The 16785-nt window shown below is 47.0% G+C and overlaps 2 protein-coding genes and 1 long non-coding RNA gene across 6 annotated transcripts in view; 2 read left to right on the top strand and 1 right to left on the bottom strand.

The window, feature by feature from the left end:
• The window catches only part of LOC138165341 (sterol carrier protein 2), a 464797-nt gene that overhangs the window by 173815 nt on the left and 274197 nt on the right, over positions 1–16785 (top strand). The gene's annotated exons all lie outside the window — the stretch shown is intronic.
• Positions 2044–8628, bottom strand: LOC138165339 (cytochrome c oxidase assembly factor 7-like). 2 transcript variants are annotated; one of them, XM_069093559.1, is made up of 4 exons: positions 8468–8628; positions 5921–6061; positions 2823–3272; positions 2044–2267 (listed from the first exon to the last, which is right to left on the bottom strand). In XM_069093559.1, the coding sequence occupies exons 1-3, from the start codon at positions 8571–8573 to the stop codon at positions 2824–2826; spliced, it is 696 nt and encodes a 231-aa protein (XP_068949660.1). In that variant the 5' UTR covers positions 8574–8628; the 3' UTR covers positions 2044–2267; position 2823. The 2 variants fall into 2 exon arrangements, with proteins under 2 accessions (XP_068949660.1, XP_068949659.1); XM_069093558.1 differs by having other exon boundaries at positions 2044–3272; positions 8468–8627.
• The window catches only part of LOC138165191 (uncharacterized), a 10444-nt gene continuing 2372 nt past the window's right edge, over positions 8714–16785 (top strand). The window contains exons 1-3 of one of the 3 annotated variants that reach the window (XR_011169299.1): positions 8714–8868; positions 11351–11518; positions 12548–14938. This is a non-coding gene — a long non-coding RNA (uncharacterized lncRNA). Of the gene's footprint in view, positions 9081–11350; positions 11519–12547; positions 14939–16785 lie in introns of those variants that run through there. The other 2 variants (XR_011169301.1, XR_011169300.1) reach the window with 2 other exon arrangements.

Genomic DNA, 16785 nt, shown 5'->3' with positions numbered 1-16785 from the left:
TCTGGAGAACCTGACCATCTGAGTGTAACATCTGTGCACTATGGCACACTCTGATGGAAGCAGGGAGGCCCACCAAAGTCAGGCCATCCTCCTTGTTTGGACACACACAGCGCTCCTTATGGTCTACATCTGAGGGGTGCCAGGGACTCAGTGACCAAGCACACTGCACAAAAGGAGAACGCATTCCAAGGCACTGGAAAGGGCAGCAAAAGCAGAGAGGGCACGTTATTTTTTTTAAACTAGGAGATATCAAGAAATATTCTACTTGTAAGCTAATGAGAATTGTCTGAATCTCAGAATCTAATTGAGAAGAGATCTCATCAGCCATCTGCTCTAGCCTTCTGCCCCAGACAAGAATCTTCTCAGCAGTACCCTGGGTAAACAACCTCTCAGCTTCTACCTGAACACATCCAGTGACAAGAAAGCTTAGTAGCTTCTGAGGAGGAAGTTCCACAGAAGGCCACTACTAAGTGTGAGATCGTTCCATACACTGGAGCTGAAATCTCCATCCTGATTAACTTCCACCCACCACTCCTAGTTCTGCCCTCTTGGATCACATGGAATAAATCTGAGTGATTATAAAATTGAATATAAACAAATTTAAAATAATTTTCCACTTATATGCATGTTATGGAATACTATTGTGCTATAAGAAACGAGGAGAAGATGGACTTCATATTTACCTGGAGAGGCTTATACGAACTGATGCTGACTGAGAAGAGTAGAGCCAGGAGAAATTCGTACACAATTACAGACACAACGTATGTGTGATGACCAACTTTGATAGACTCGACTCTTCTCAGCAATGCAGTGATATAAGTCAATCCCAAAAGACTCATAATGGAGAGATGTGTCTATATCCAGAGAAAGAACTAGAAAGAACTGAGTTTATATCCAGATTGAAGCAAACTATCTGATCTTTTTCCTTTTCTTGTTTGGTTTTATGTCCTCTTTACCATTTTTCATTCCATCTGATACAATCCGTCTTTATAACCTGACTAATGTCTAATGTCCAAGTATTTACAGATCTTACACTTGACTATAAGCCGCCATGGGGGGAAAAGGAGGGAGGGGGACAAAATGTGAAACTCAAGGAATTGTAGAATTGAATGTTGTAAACTAAAAGTAAACAAATTAATAAAAATTATCTAAAGACAAAAATAATAATAATAATGTTCTACTGCTAAATAAAAAACTAGATAGCATGGAATAAGTGTAAATAGAGGACAGGAAAGGAAAAAAGAATCTTCCTTTTGCCAGTCCAAAAACTATCCCCTGTCCACCACAAAAAGCAAAGGTTTTTTGCCTAAATGATACCCTTACCACCTATACCAAAATAAGGCTAGTGGGTATAAAATGGACTTATCCAGGAAAATTCTTATTTCATTAAGGTTTTAACTAATTTCACATTCTGTGACTTGGGAATTATTTAATTCCTTGTTTCGTTGGTCTTGTCACCAACAAACTCTGACAGTGAAAGATCTGGACTTGAGAATATGCTAGTTTCAGGAAAAGAAATTGGCAAATAGGATGTACTCAAGAAGAGAGAAAAGCCTGATTCAGCATTAACTGCTTCCCCAGTTTAAATGGAGGGGAAAAGCCCACAAGGATTTAAAAAACAATGAACTCAAAATAAAAGTGAATAAAAACACCTTCTGAATTAAACAGGAAAAGTGAGATTTTTATTAATTGGCCTTTTGAATTAGCTTTCATAATACTAAAGTTTTTAACACATTTTACTGTTTTGAATGCATTAACTTAAGCTTCTCTCTGCTCCTGGGGCAAAACCTGCCAAATGGTAATATGTAAATGGTCCAATTTGCCACATGAATTTTTAGACAATCAGAGAGTGCTCCCCTCCACGTATGGCAAGTGCAAGGCAGGTAGAAACAGAAATAATCTTCTGCAACCACTGTGTTCCACTGCCCCCTAGTGCTAAACCAAAGGCTTACTAGAAAAACAGAAGAAACTTTTAGAATTGTTTTTAAAAATGCTTCTCCCCTTAATTCCCACCTACAACCTCGTTAAATAATAACTCAATAATAAATTAAATTAATTTATTCATAATGCAATTTCAAAGGCTCAGTTCAAACATTACAATCTTTTACTTTAGACTATTTAATGGATTTCTCTACACACTCAATAATCCAGGGTGTGGACATTTAAGGCAAATGGGCACTTTGGAACGTTAGTTTCACTTAATGTCGGCCAGTGTGAGGTCTTCAGAGAAGTGTGGGCCAGGACATCTTTTGTCCTTATTCTCAAACCTGCAGGACAATGACAGGTAACTCCTTAGAATGCATATTATTTCTGAACATCATTACTATTTTCCACAAAAATCATTCTAGGAGGTGAAAATTATTACAGCTGCACTGATTGACAGACATCAGAAAATGGATGGGCACAAAGGCTCACTCTCAGGGGACAGTGAACACCTTATGATTTTCAAGTTCACACAAAGAAAAACACACACACACACACACCCTTTATGTGCATACATGTGCCCCAACAAGCACTTTGTGAGATGCCTCCATGATTCCCTGGGTCCCTCTGGTCCCTTCTCCCTCCCCCCCCACCTCTCCATGGCTCCCTCCACTTTGGGGGAGCTGGGTAGAACCCAGCCTCTAGGGCACATATATTGATTTAGACATTTTAAACAAAATAAGTATCTTACAGGCCACACAGACTACAGCACCTGGTACAAGTAATACCAGAGGACAACACGCCATAGGCTTTTCTTGACCCCACATTTCATCACCAAGAGTGCATCCCTGGGAAAGAATCTGTATGTTTCCAAAGGAGGGAAGAAACAGGCTGATCACCTCACACCCCAAACGTCACAGGCTGGATGCTTTCTTTCTGTTCTTTGTGGAGTTGCTGGGCCCTGTTCTTGAGGGCCTCAGCCTTAGCATCATCCTTAGGGACCCCATCACCCAGTTTATACATGCGGCTGGCATTTGCACAGGCCCAGATGTGACCCAGGTCACAGGCTTTCAGAGAGTATTTCAAGGCCAGGCCCATGTCCTTGGGGACACTCGGGGATCCTCGAAGGTACATGGTACTGAGATTGAAGCAGCTAGGAGCATAGCTGCCATCACAGGCCCTTGTATAGTAGTCTCGGGCATGAGCCAGGTCAGGCTTGTTGTTACTGATGCGCCCGTCTTGGGTCAGCAGTCCAACATTGTGACAAGCATTTACTGACTTCTTCCCAGGTTTCTCACAAGCCTTTAAAAAACAGTCATAGGCATTTTTCAAGTTTTGGGTTAATCCTCCTATGGACAAAGAAAGGAAAAAAGAAATCCACGTCAGGTCAGAACTTTAATACTTGGAGCAAAACCCTGCTGGCAACACTTGGAAGAAAACAGTCAATTACAGAATGAGTTTAGTTTTTAGCCCATGAAGCATCTTTCTCGTAATGTGGCTGGGCCATAACACCTAGGATGAGGACTGGAAAAATAATTCTGTTACATATAATTACAAGTCTGGCTGAACCAGACAAGCCCAACTAGGGAAGTGGGGAGGGGGGCTGAAGAGGACAGAAGTGCTGAGAACTCAGAGAATTATGGAAATATATTAAGTGACACAGAGTGAAATAGGAACCAGAGTCCACAAAAAGATCAAGGCAAACAACAATGTGAGTCCAGAATTCTGATCACATCTTTGACCTAGCCTAACTCAGAGGGCTGAGTGATTGTGAAGCAAGCTGCCAACCGCACAGCAAGGAGACTGTGGATTCTGCCCAGAGATGAGGTGACAGTCATTTTCAGACACAGACAATATCCTGGTTTTTTGCTGTTCCCTCCACCCAGGGAATGATACCGCCAAGACAGGGTTCAGAGAGATCACTGGGAATGACAGAGATGTTAGAAAAGGGCACCCATAAATATTTTCTAATTGAAGAGAATGAAGACCCCTGGGTGAAGATGGATTCCTATGTCTAGACAGATGGAGGCAGCTGAGTCTCATGATCATGTCAGTTCCCAGCAGGAGGAGCTGAAGACTTTTAGTCCACCTTCTCATTAGATAAAGCCCACCCACTCATTAATTGCTAACCAATTTTGGTTGATTTTCACCTGTCAGAGGCACCGCCTTTTCCAAAGGTATTTAAGCATTCAGGATCTCCAGGGTTTTGTCTTTGGTTACAGAGAGAGACCACTAACTCTCAATATATTGATTATTTACTAGCTTAATTAATAAACTGATTATTAATTACCCAGAAAAAAGAGATTGAAGACCTCACTAGTCTCTGGAAGGGGAAAGCATCCTACCAACTACTAAAAACCAAACATAAAGACAAATAAATCCTGGTGCCTGGTGCCAATCACAGGGACTAAACACCCTCATGTAAATAGTGGACTTACACTTCTTTAGAAATGCACAACATTATGTAATGATCAAAACCCAATCTGAGAGCAGGAATCATAGTAGCACTTGATCAAGAAAGCTGTAAGGGACTTCCGAGGCCAACACTTCATCTAAAAGATGAGGAAGGCACAGGAGGCGCCAGCAGGTGAGGTCACACAGACTGTAAGTCAGAGCCAAGCCTAAGGATGTTATTTAAAAGAAAAAAACTACCTAAAAAATCATTATGTCAAACAGCCAAAAAAACTAGAAATGATCTATAGAAGAATGATTGAACGAGCTGTTACCGTAATAGAATATTACCAAGCCATAAAAGTAACATATGTGAATATAAATAAGTATAAATTATTTCTGATGATACATAGTAGATGCAAATACACAAGAACATACACAATCAATAAATATTTATTAAGCACCATGCACCAGGCAAACTAAGCACTACTGATACAAAAAGAGGCAAAAGCCAGTCCCTGCCTTGGCTCACAATCTAATGGGGGCAATAACAGGCAGACACATAGGCACAAACAAGCTACATACAGGGTAACAGATAGGAATAATTATTAGGGAGAAAGCGCTAGGATTAAGATGTGCTGGGAAAGGCTTCCTGTGGAGGGGAGATTTAAGCTGGGACTTGAAGAAAGCCAGAGAGATCAGCAGGTGTAAATGAAGAGAGAGCACTCCAGGCCTGGGGACAACCAGTGAAAATGCCCAGGGCTGAGAGGTGGAGTGCCTTGCTGAGGTTGCAGCCAGCAGGCCAGTGTCACTGAAGCAGAGTACTTGGGGAGGGGGCAAGGGAGAGTGAGATATAAGAAGAATGGAAGAACAGGAGGGGGTCAGGTGGCAAAAGGCTTTGAATGCACAACAGAGGATTTGGTATTTGATCCTGGAGTTGGTGGATGGAGCTACTGGAGTTTTCCGAGTAGAGAGGATACAGTCAGTCCTGAGTTTTAAGAAAATCACTCTGGGGGCGGCTAGGTGTCACAGTGAATAGAGCCCTGGAGTCAGGAGGACCAGAGTTCAGATCCGGCCTCAGACACTTAACACAAAAACTAGCCCTGTGACCTTGGGCAAGTCACTTAACCCCAAATGCCCTCCAGAAAGCAAACAAAGAAAAAGAAAAACACTCTGTTGGCTGAATGGAGGATGAGCTGGAGAGGAGTGAGACTTGAGACAGGGAAACCCACTAGCAACTACTGCAATAATCCGGGGATGAGGGTGGCAGTGTCAGAGAAGGGAAGGGGGTGTTTGGAGAGAAGCTGCAGAAGTGAGATTGACAGGTTGTCAACAGCTTGGATTTGGGGAGCTGAGAGATAATGAAGAGTCAAGGATAACAAGGGCAGATGTGGGGACAGCGACAGTAAATTCAGTTTTTGACATGCTGAGTTTAAGGTAGAGTTACTGACAACCTCAGTAAAGGGCACCATCCTGGACACAGCAAAAAGTGACCCAGAGCACTAAGAACCAGTTTGAGTCGCTGCAGAACTTACAGTCCAGGCTGGAGACAAGACATATGTACAGGATAAGAGAAACAATGTAGGGTCAGGGCCCTTCTTTTTACCTTTCCCTGTTGCATAATATGCTCCCAGTTTGTAGCAGCTATCGCTGTGGTGGTAGTCTTCACAATTGAATTTCAATACCTTGGCTGCCTCGTCAAAGTTCTTCTGGATCCCTTCTAGAAAATCTACCAGCCTGTAGCAACCTAGGGCAGAAACCAGAGAGCATCAGTCTTCAGTGCCTGGGCTGGCCTTGAGGGAGGCAGTGCTGGTGGCCTAGACATGTACCAAGAAAGCCAAGACCTAATTCATTCACATCCATTCAGTTTCCCAGGACAGTCCTTTGATTTTTAAGTTAACAACAGAAATAGCTTAAGAGCCAGCACTAACAGAGCCCCTAAAAGTTTGCTAAGCTAAGGGTTTCGATGTTATCTCCTTTGATCCTCACAACAGCCCAATGAGGTAGAGGTGTTATTACTTATTCCCACTTTACAGATAAGGAAACTGAGGGCAAGAGAGATTAAGTGTCTTGCCCAGGATCATACAACTTGTCATCATCAGAAACAGAAATCCAGCTCTGGTGTTCCTGACTTCACATCCAATACTCCACTCAGAAAAGTTATAACTCCCAACACCAAAGTCTCCAAATGGTTTATAGAGACACTGAATTTTAAAACTGAGAGAGACTTTAAAGAAGGTCTGCATTTTACCAACAAGGGCACTGGGGTCCTGAGACGTTAGATGCCTTGCCCAGGGTTGATGCTTGTGGAACCCCTCCCCCAGTTCTCTTCCAGTACACCAGCCATCCCTGTCTTTGAGGGCTCTTGAATCTCTAGTGATCCATCTGTCCCTCCTTGCCTAGACCAACCACGAGGTACTGGGTAGAAAGTCAGAGGGTAAAGGGGGCGACACCTCTACCCCTGTATCCTATTCCTCTACGCACCCCTCCACTAACATGGTGCTGATCACAACCAGCAGAAGTCAAATTTAGGAAAACTACTTCCTGCTATGCTATTTTTTAAATCACAAAAATCCAGATTAAAAAGACAAGCGATTCTCACCAACCCGGGGTTCAGGCTCCATTCCACTACTCGACACACATTTCCCAGGAACGACCAGAACCTCGTGGCAGAAAGAACATGACACTCACGAGAGGAACAAGGGTGGGCTGGCACCGCGGCTCCACCCTGAGAAGCTCTACCACCTTCACCTCCTGGAGTCTCTATTTCTCTCTGTACAATGGAGGTGACCATATCTGACTTACCTCATAGGGTGCTTGTGAGAAAAACACTTTCTAAACCTTAACAGACTAAAGAAAAGTGAACCACTATGATTTCTAAACCCAAAATCTAGTCCGCCTTTATTAGTACTAAGAAAATGAGACTATGTAACAGTAACCCAAATAACCAGGGTTCTCTAGAATGAAATTTCCATCTCAACTACAGCACCAGGTAATCAGACTAAGAAACACATGTTCTTGGCTCGGACACACTGAGAAAACTGAAGACTTTCGGGAGCAGATGTAGGGAGAATCCAAAGAGCTGTAAGGGCTCGGGACAAAAAACAAAACAGAAAAACCACCTCCCCCAGAATGGTCCCGATCCTCAAGAAGCTGACATTGTACGGGGGTGAAAAACCATCTACGTAGAAAGATGTCTCTGTGAGGAGAAGGGAAGAAGCCCCAACAATGAAGAGAAACCGTGGCTCCCTGGTCAGGGCTAACAGCTGGTGCTTAACCTCTTTGGTATTGTCAGGGTTAACAAGGGATTTTAGGAGGCAGAGGAGCGGAGAAAGTACAGGGAGAGAGACAGAGTGGATGGGGATAACCTCAGAAGGGAAGGGGGGGGGTCTTAATTTACATTAACTCCACAGAAATAGAGAAGGAATTCTTTCCCGTATGGTCTTCATGAACTCCACAAGGGCTTTTCTGTCTCTCCTAAGTATTAAGTACTGTGGATACAAAGAATCACAGTGTCAACAAGGGGGGGGGGGGGGGGGAGGCTCAGCTCGGGCAGTGAATGGGGGCTGCCCTAGAGTTAGGGAAACAGAACGTCGGCCCACACCACACAGCATTCCGGCGGCTCCCAGACCGAACACGCCGCCCCGTCAGTCATCCTCCACCCGCTCCAGCCGTCTCCCAACTCCGCACGTTTTCCCGGGCTGTGCCCCCTGCCTGGAACGCCGGCCTTCCTTCAGTTCCCAGCTAGAGGAGGTCTCGCTCGCAGGGCTTTCTCCCCCACTTATCCCGTCCGGGGATGGCGGGGACGAGGCGACCCAAACCTCGCCTCCGCAGGACTGCGCGCTCCCGGAGGGCCAGGAGCAGGTGCCTAATAATTGCACCTCCTGGGAGTGGCCCTAATTAAAGCCCGCGGCTAACGCGGGCGGGGCTATAATTAGGATTTAATCCTGGGGTCAGGAAGGAGGTGCGGCAGGACTCGCTGAGCAGGGAGGGGCCCGTGCGGCGGCGGGGGAGGGGGCGGGGGCGCGGGCGCAGGGGCGTTAGGATCAAAGACTGGGCGGCTGGGGACCGGGAAGGAGGACGGGGACGCCGGGTCTGGAGGTCGCCTCGGGCCCGGCCTCTCCTCCCGCTCCACAGCCCGCGCCCTACTCACCATCCGGGTCCTTCTCCTTGTAGCACTGGTAGTGACACTCCACCTTCATGTTCTCCAGGAAAGAGGCCACCTGCTCCTCATCCTCAAAGTCCACCAGACCGGCCATGACTGCCGCCGCCACGCATGCGCCACCCCCTAGCCAACCAGCGTGCGCGCCACCAAAACCACCTGACCCGGACTGAAGACGTGCACGTATTGCGTCTGCGCGCGCCGGCGGGGAGGCGGGGAGGCGGGGCCGGCGGGGAGGCGGGGTCAAGCACTCTCAGCACCTGCCTCCCCGCAGACCCAGAGCTGCGCGCATCTGCTCCGGGCAGGTAATCCACCTTTCTATTGCTCGCCGAGCACTTTACGTGTATGTATGTACCCGACCCTGGGAGGTCGGTGCTCTTCCAGTTTTACAGGTAAGGAAACTGAGGCACAGAGAGGAAAATGACTTGCCCAGGGTCCTGCCGGAGCCAGGAGTAGAACTCGGTCCTCCCGACTCCAAGTCCAGCTTTGTCCGCTGCTGTTTACAAGTCGAAGGGGCAGCACGTATTGCCCAGTTTAACTTCTTGCTTTATGGTGTAGGAAACTTGACACTGAATGGGGGAAAGGAGTCGGCCAAGGTACATGGGTGAGTGAGCTGGGATCCAAGCCCATATATTGACTAGAGACCTAATGGCCTGGGGGTGGGGGGAAGGACGGAGAAAGGAAGAACTTAGATCTGGAGCTGGAAGCGGGCGCCCGCTGTGTTCCTTACTAAGCACTGGGGAGACAGAGAAAGGAAAGACGTGGGGCGTGGGCCGCAGGGTCCAGGAGCTCATCGCCTAATGGGGGAGACCACACGCACACACCAAGTGTATACAGTATTAACTGGGGATAATTGGTGGAGGGAAGACACTGGCCATGCGGGGAGCAGGGAAAGGCTACTGTTAGCTGGGGCTTGAAGGAAGCCGGGAGGCCACTCCAATAGTCCGGGTGATGAGGGTCCGAGCTAGGGTGGTAACAGTGCTTGGTCATTTTGGAGAGAGTAGTTCAGGATGAATAAGGTCAGAAGCCTAAGGACAGAGAGAGGGAAAGAAGGTGAAGGCAGCTATTACAGACAGCCTTCTCAAGAAGCTTAGAGAAAAGAGATACGGGATGATCTAAAGGGAGGGATAGATTAAATGAGGATTTTTTTGAGGATGGGGAGACGTGGCCATTTTTGTAGGCAATAGAGGAACAGCCCAGAGACGTTGAAGGCAAATGAGAGGGTGGGGATGACAGAGGGGACAATCTGCTGGAAAAGGTGGGATGGAAGGAGATCACTTCAGCATGTTGAGGGGTTTGCTTGGCAAGAAGAAGGGGCACCTCTTCATGTGAGACAGGAGTGACGGTATCTAGTGGCAGAGGGCATCTGAGAGATAGGAGAAGAATGAGGGAAAAGAGGAAAGGAAACTGTCCAATGGCCTCAATTTGGTCAGTAAAACAGGAGGCAAAATCATCAACTGAGGATGGGGAAGGGAAGACCTGGATGATTTGAAAAGGGATGAAGAGGTTTGGAAGAGTGACTGTGGTGGGTGGGATACTAATCCCAAAAAGTGTGTGAGTAATTGGGTCAGTCAGCTCTCATACTGTCTGCACAGCTGAGTAAAGGTAGTGAAGGAAATGGGAGTAACCAAGTCAAGTCAAAAAGCACATAAGAGCTTACTGCATGCAAGGTGCTGTGCTAAGAAACGGGGATACAAATATGAGCAAAGAAACAGTCCCATCTGCACTCAAGGAGCTTACATTCTAATGGGGGAAAAGGGAAGGGAAGGTTCTCTACTGTACAGAGACATCTTGGAGAAGTCTCGAGAATCAGAAACAGAACTGAGAGTGGAAAGAATGGCTGTCCTGGACACTTCCTCAAAATGGAGGTCCTGGGGGGCACTCACCAGTGGGAGGAGGACCAGGGGTGGAAGGATGTTCCAGGGTGAGGAGGCCACAGGCTCTGAGGAGACTTCTAGGGTTTCATGGACTCTCTTACTTGCCCAGATCTACCACACCCTGATGGATCAGGCTGCCTTAGGGGTGCAGTAAGTGGAGTCAAGAAACCTGTGTCCCAATCCCAAATCTGCCACTCACATGAACAGGTCAAACCACTCCAAGGGCCTCAATTTCCTCATCTGTGAAATGTAGGCGTTAGACTAGAATTGTCTCTATGGTCAAGTCGACAAGGAAGGATAATGATGCCCAGTTACATCTAGGCCACTCTTCCCACCAACTTCCCTTTGGGGTTTGGGAAGGAATGGAGAAAAAGAAGGGAAGGGAATGTGGATAAGTCATCCCACTGACATATTTTGTACCTACTTGTATATGTCCATAGCTCCCTCGATAGAGTATAAATTCCTTGAGGGCTGGGACTGCCTCATTTTTGTGTCCCCGGTGCTTATCTAGACTACTTGTTGTTGGTTAATCATCTTTCAATCATGTCTGACTCTTTGTGACCCCTTTTGGGATTTTCTTGGCAGGGAGATTGGAGTGGTTTGCCATTTTCTTCTCCCAACTCATTTACAGATGAGGAAACTGAGACAAACAGGGTTAGGTGAATTGCCCAGGGTCACACAGCTAGTAAGTGAGACTGAATTTGCACTCTGGAAGATGAATCTTCCTCAATCCAGGCCTGGCATTCTATCCATTATGCCACCTTATCTTCCCCAACTAACCTATAATATATCTTTAATAAACACTTATTATCCAAAACACCATTTAGACCACCTGAGGAGGTGGTGAGCTTGTCTGGGATGTCAGAGAGAGATATTCCTTCTGGGTATGAGTTTGACTAGATACCTGCCTGCTGAAGTCCTTCCAACTGTCAAACTGTGATTCTGGGACCCATAGAATGTCATACAAACTTCAGCTGTTCTGCCATTCTCCCAACAGCCTCCTCTTTTTCATCTCTGAAAAGCTGCATCTTTGAAGGTCCTCAAAGGCCATTTTCACAACATCTGTAGAGAAGCAGTGTGGTCTGGTAGAAGGGACAACAGCCTAGTCCTCAGAAAACCCTGAGTTGGGTTTTGACTCCATTCCTCACTCAGCATGTAACTAGGGGTAAGTCACCTCTCTTCTCTAGCCTTGGTTTCTGGAAAGAGCACTGTATTTGTCGTCAGAGGACCTGGGTTCAAATTCCCACTTGGCCACTTACTACCTATGTGATATTGGTCAAATCACTTACCCTCTGGGGCCTCACTTTTTTTTTTTTTAATTCGCACTTTCTTCCTTCATAAAATGAGGGCTTTGAACAGGATGACTGCTAAGGTTCTTATTTAAATCTTAAATTGGGGCAGCTAGGTGGCGCAGTGAATAGAACACTGAGCCCTGGAGTCAGGAAGACCTGTGTTCAAATCCGGTCTAAGACACTTAACACTTACTAGCCCGTGTGACCTTGGGCAAGTCACTTAACCCTAATTGCCCTGCCTTCCCCCCTCCAGAAAGCAAAACAAAAGTAAAATAAGTCTTAATTTAATTAATTGTCTCAAATATAAGATTCTCCTATTTAAATCTCTGATCCCCCAATCTAGGATTGTTACAAGAAAAGCCCCTTGTAAACAGCAGAGTGGGCATTATTTCCATTTTTGTTTAATCTCCTCTCCCAGGAACACCTAGTAAAGCTGGCTTGCATATTGTAGATGCTCAGTAAGTGCTGAGCATAGGGCTTGAGTTAGCTGCTGTAAACCAGCCCCAGTCTCTCTCTTCCCCTCTTCTCACTCTTCATTCTCATTGTCATTCAGTCATGTCTGACTCTCCGTGACCCCATTTGGGGTTTTCTTGGCAGAGATCCTGGAGGGGTTTCCCATTTCCTTTTCCAGCTCATTTTGCAGATGAGGAAACTGAGGCAAACAGGGTGAAATGACTTGCCCAGGGTCACACAGCTGGTAAGTCTCTGAGGCTGAATTTGAACTTACGAAGATGAGTCAGGCACTCACTGCATCCACAGTACCACTCAGCTGCTCCTCATCCTCATTGCCTTCTGACAATGTGAATCCTCCCCTTCTAGTAACCCCTCTCAGGGCTTTGCTGCCTGCTTTTCTTCCTTCTCGGTCTCCTTTTCTGACTCATCATCTGCTTCTTTTCCTCAAGGCTCTCTGTTGGGTTTCTCTCTCTTATTTCTGTCTACATTCACCTTGGAAATCTCATCAGCTGCCATGGTTTAAAGGGTTAGCAACTTCCAAATCCAGGGCTTTGAGAAACTGGGGAGTGCACAGAGCAGGGCAACCAGGATGAAGGGCCTCGCCTTCGCCTTGTGAGGAGAAGTCGAAGGCCACAGAGATGATGCACCCAGAGAAGAGAAGACTTGGGAATATGAGGGATCAGCCTTCCTCTGCTCAGCCCCGGAGGGCAGAACCAAGAACAGTGCTGGAAAGAGGCCTTCCCAACGTGGAGCGGGCAGCCTTAGGAGGTGGGGGCTCCCCCTCCTCAGAAGCCACCAAACAGAGGCTGCCCAACCAATATCAGCCCTGTCACATGGAGGATCCCTTTGGTTAGTGGCCTGGGCTGAGGCCCCCTGCAGCTCAGAGACTCTGGGATTCTGCTTAGCCTTCTGGCCTCACCACTGCTTCCATCTCTGCCTGTGTTTCTTCATCTCTCAAATGGGGGTAATAATTCCTGCTACAGGATCACCGGGAAGACAAGACCTGAGTGGCATCTCAGCTCGGTGCTCTCCAGGTGAGAATAATTGTAGTGACAGAGTTCTCGGAAGTCTGCAAACAGCTCATTTGATCAAACCAGTGAGCTACGGGCTAATGAATTAGCGCATTAATCACCAAGAGGCGACTAAGTGGGTCTTGTTCTAAACTCTAGGAATAAATACAAAGAAAAAGCCAAACATGGGAGCTTGGAAGAAACAGCATGTGCATAACTTGGTATTTACAAGATACCTACAGAGTAAATGCAAGGTTACCTCAGACGAGGGCACTTCCTAAAGAAGGTGGCCTTGACCGGAACTCAAAGGAAGCCAGAAATTCTGAACAGCAGAGAGGAGGCACCAGGCACAGCCATTTAAAGGCACTCAGGCAGGAGGTGAAGTATCGTGTGGAGGCCAGTATGGCTAGACTACAGAGCGTATGGAGGGCAGGAAGGTTTAAGGAGACCAGAAATATAGGAAGGGCCCAGATTGTGAAAGGCTTTAAAAGCTAAACAGAAGACTTTATGTAATAGAGGAAACCATCGGAGTTTATCATGTTGTAAGTGTAAGCAAGGCGGGATTTTTGTTGGTATTTCTACCAACTATTTCAGTTGCCAGGATCCGTGACCGTAACAGTCTCTTGTTCCCAGGTGCCTTACTCCTTCAGACTCTGGCCCAGTACACAACTATAACACATCCTGTGCTGTCACATAGAGGCAATTAGGTGCTGGGTCACCTAGGTTTTCTCACCTTTTTTCTCAGAACCAATCAGGTACTGAGTCCCAATAGGCTTTGGTGCCTTCCGTCTCTGAGCCTATCAGTATATATTCTGGGAAATTGATACTTTGCCTTGGGGCCCACTCATGGGAAGGATGCTTTGCCGGAGACCTTTTTGATTTCTCTGGGTAACCGTTATTAAGGGAACCTCCCCAGCTGTGAATGTGAATCCAGATGTTGGTGCTCTTGGTGATATATTTTCTTCACTTTCAGGGTGATGACCTTTTCTCTTTTTTTTTGTTCATTTACTTTTATTTTACAACATTCAGTTCCAAAGTCCCTTGAGTTTCGAATTTTTCCCCCTCTCTCCCCTCTCCCCCCATCATGGCAGCATGCACTCGAATATAGGCTCTACAAATGTCTTCACCTTAATTATTAGTCAGGTTGTACAGAAGGATTCTAACTGACGGAATGATCAGGGGGAAAGAGGAAACAAAACAAAACCAGAAAAAGAAAGAGAGCAGGTAGTTTGTTTCAGTCTGCGTTCAGACTCTGCAGCTCTTTCTCTGGATGTGGACCTCTCTTGAGTTCCCTCATAACCTTACATGGCTGAGAGGAGCCCAGTCTATGGAAGTTAGTCGTCACACATACGTTGTGTCTGTGATTGTGTACAGATTTCTCCTGGTTCTGCTCTTCTCGCTCAGCATCAGTTTGTATAAGTCCCTCCAGGTTATTATGAAGGCCGTCTGCTCCTCATTTCTTATAGCACAGTGATGACCTTTTCCATGAATAAGTGGATGATGTTAGTAAAGGGGGAACCCCTAGGGTTGAATGCACAAGCTGGCATGCTGTGTGTGCCTTGACCGGCCCCCATCAAGGCTTGGGGAGAATCTGGGTTTGCCTCAGCTGGCCCCCATTGAGGCTTGAGGGTATCTAGGGAAAGGCACAAGGTGTGCCAGTCTCAATTGACCCCATCGAGATGTAGGAGAGTTGCCCCCCTCCTTCTCAAGAGCCCCTTGGAGAAGGGTGATTAGGGAATGCTGTAGGAATTGGTGCTCAACAGCCCTTGTGAGAAAACGAGATAAAATAAAGTAAGATTACTTAATGCCTCTGAAGGTGTCTGCTGGAGTCTGAAAACTCCAGTGCCCCTGTGTGTTATTGTGTTTTCACATTAACCAAACCAAAGGCGATGAGGATGGGATTGGTGCACACTAAAGTATGGGGTTTAGTGGGACTGAGATAGTTGTCCCAGTTATTGCGTTATTTTTTGCAGCTCTGGGAGCCTGTGTTGTGGTTTGGTTAAAGTTAACTATAGAGATAAAAGAGGAGCCAGAGAAGGTTTCTTTTGAGCTTCTCAGAGCCAAGGCCATGGCCAGGATCAGGGCCAGGGCTTGAGTGGAGTAACCCTGTCCAGACTGTGCTGGAGGGGTAAAGGCCCTAGAGCTGTGTTGTGCCCAGAGCCCAGGCCACAGCAGCCCCTGCCCATGTGAGGCTGGGGGAGGACAAGCTGCCCTGGAGTTAGGGCAATGTGAGCCAGAGACAGAAGTGGGGGGGGGGGGCCAGGGATGCCTGGAGCCTGCTGAACCTGGACCCAGGCCGGAGGGAGAGCTTGGAATGGAGCAGCCTCTTCCCCACAAGGTAAGACATGGAGCTGCCTGCGTCTGGACCCTGGCAGGAGCAGGGAGCTGTTAGCCCCTGGGCCTGCAGGAGGAGGAATCCTGGAGCTTGAGACTCAGCCCCAGTCAAGATGAAAACTTTGCAGCCAGGCAGGAGCAGTGAGCGTGCTTTACTGTTCCATCCCCTTGGGATAGGTTGGGACCTGGGGGTGGAGTTGTCTATGGTGGGATGGGGGAAGTGCCACAATCCCAGAGAGCCCACCCTATTGGCTTTGTTGCCCAGCCGCCCCCCAGGTCTTGTGGCGGAGGCTGGAGCAATGTGGACTCTGGGTCCTTAGAGCATGTGTGCACCTGAGAGTGGGGGGGAGGGAGATGTGGGAAGGGAGGGGGGTCAGGGAGCCTGCAACGGCAGCTTGGGGAGAAGAGGGCTTTCAGGACTTGGATACTTGTGATTGAGGGGATTGTAACCTACTGTGACCTGGGATGGAGGGTGTTGTGTTCTCTGCTACCCCTGGGGCCCCCGATTGTATAAGCAGCATTTTGGACAAAGCTGCCTGCTCACTCCCCAAAGAATGTATGAGGTGGGGGGTGTGATATGTTATATTATAACTGAATGATATGTTTTGTTTCAGGCCTTGTGGCCATACTTATTGGGGTGAAAGGGCAAGTTACTTTTGTGTCTATTTGAATGGATTGTGAATATTATGCTTTAGTTTCTTGGCTCAAAATTTAGTTTTAAGGAAAGAGTGCTTATTATACTATGTGATTCGATCCTCAAATATGTGTATATATACATACACACGCATGCACACACATATTCACAGCAGCCACTCATATTGCATTGGCGATACACATGTAGAATGTTATCTCTTTTATGGAAAAGGAAAGTGAGGCTTAGAAAAATCAAACGGCTTGTCCAGCCACACGGTATCTGAGGAAGGCTTCAGGCCCAGACTCTTGTGACTCCAGGGCCAGCCCTCTGGCCACTGCACATGACGGATGAGAAGTCTGCTGGATCAGGCCTTGGTTTTCCTTCTAGTCTTGCCACTAACAAGCTGTGTGACTCTGGGCAAATCACTCGACCTCTCTGGGCTTCTATTTCCTCACCTAGGAATGAAAGGGATGGACCAGATCAGTGGTTCTCAAACTTTTCCACAGTGGTAGAAGTCTTCAGTTTCAACAAAACTGTGGCAGAATGCTGATAGGACAATGCTGTAAACAAATGTTTAGTGCCTATTAACTAGCAACATGAGGATGATTTCTCTCCCTCTGTGTCTCTCTCTGTCTCTGTCTCTCTCTGTCTCTCTGTCTCTCTCTCTCTCTGTCTCTCTCTCTGTCTCTGTCTCTCTCTCTCTGTCTCT

Source organism: Petaurus breviceps, unplaced genomic scaffold (assembly GCF_028583685.1).
Source record: "Petaurus breviceps papuanus isolate PSGF00001 unplaced genomic scaffold, PetGlider_PUasm1.0 208, whole genome shotgun sequence".
NCBI lineage: Eukaryota > Metazoa > Chordata > Mammalia > Diprotodontia > Petauridae > Petaurus > Petaurus breviceps.
Note: the sequence above shows the minus strand (reverse complement) of the source record. Positions and strands in the feature narration are given on the sequence as shown.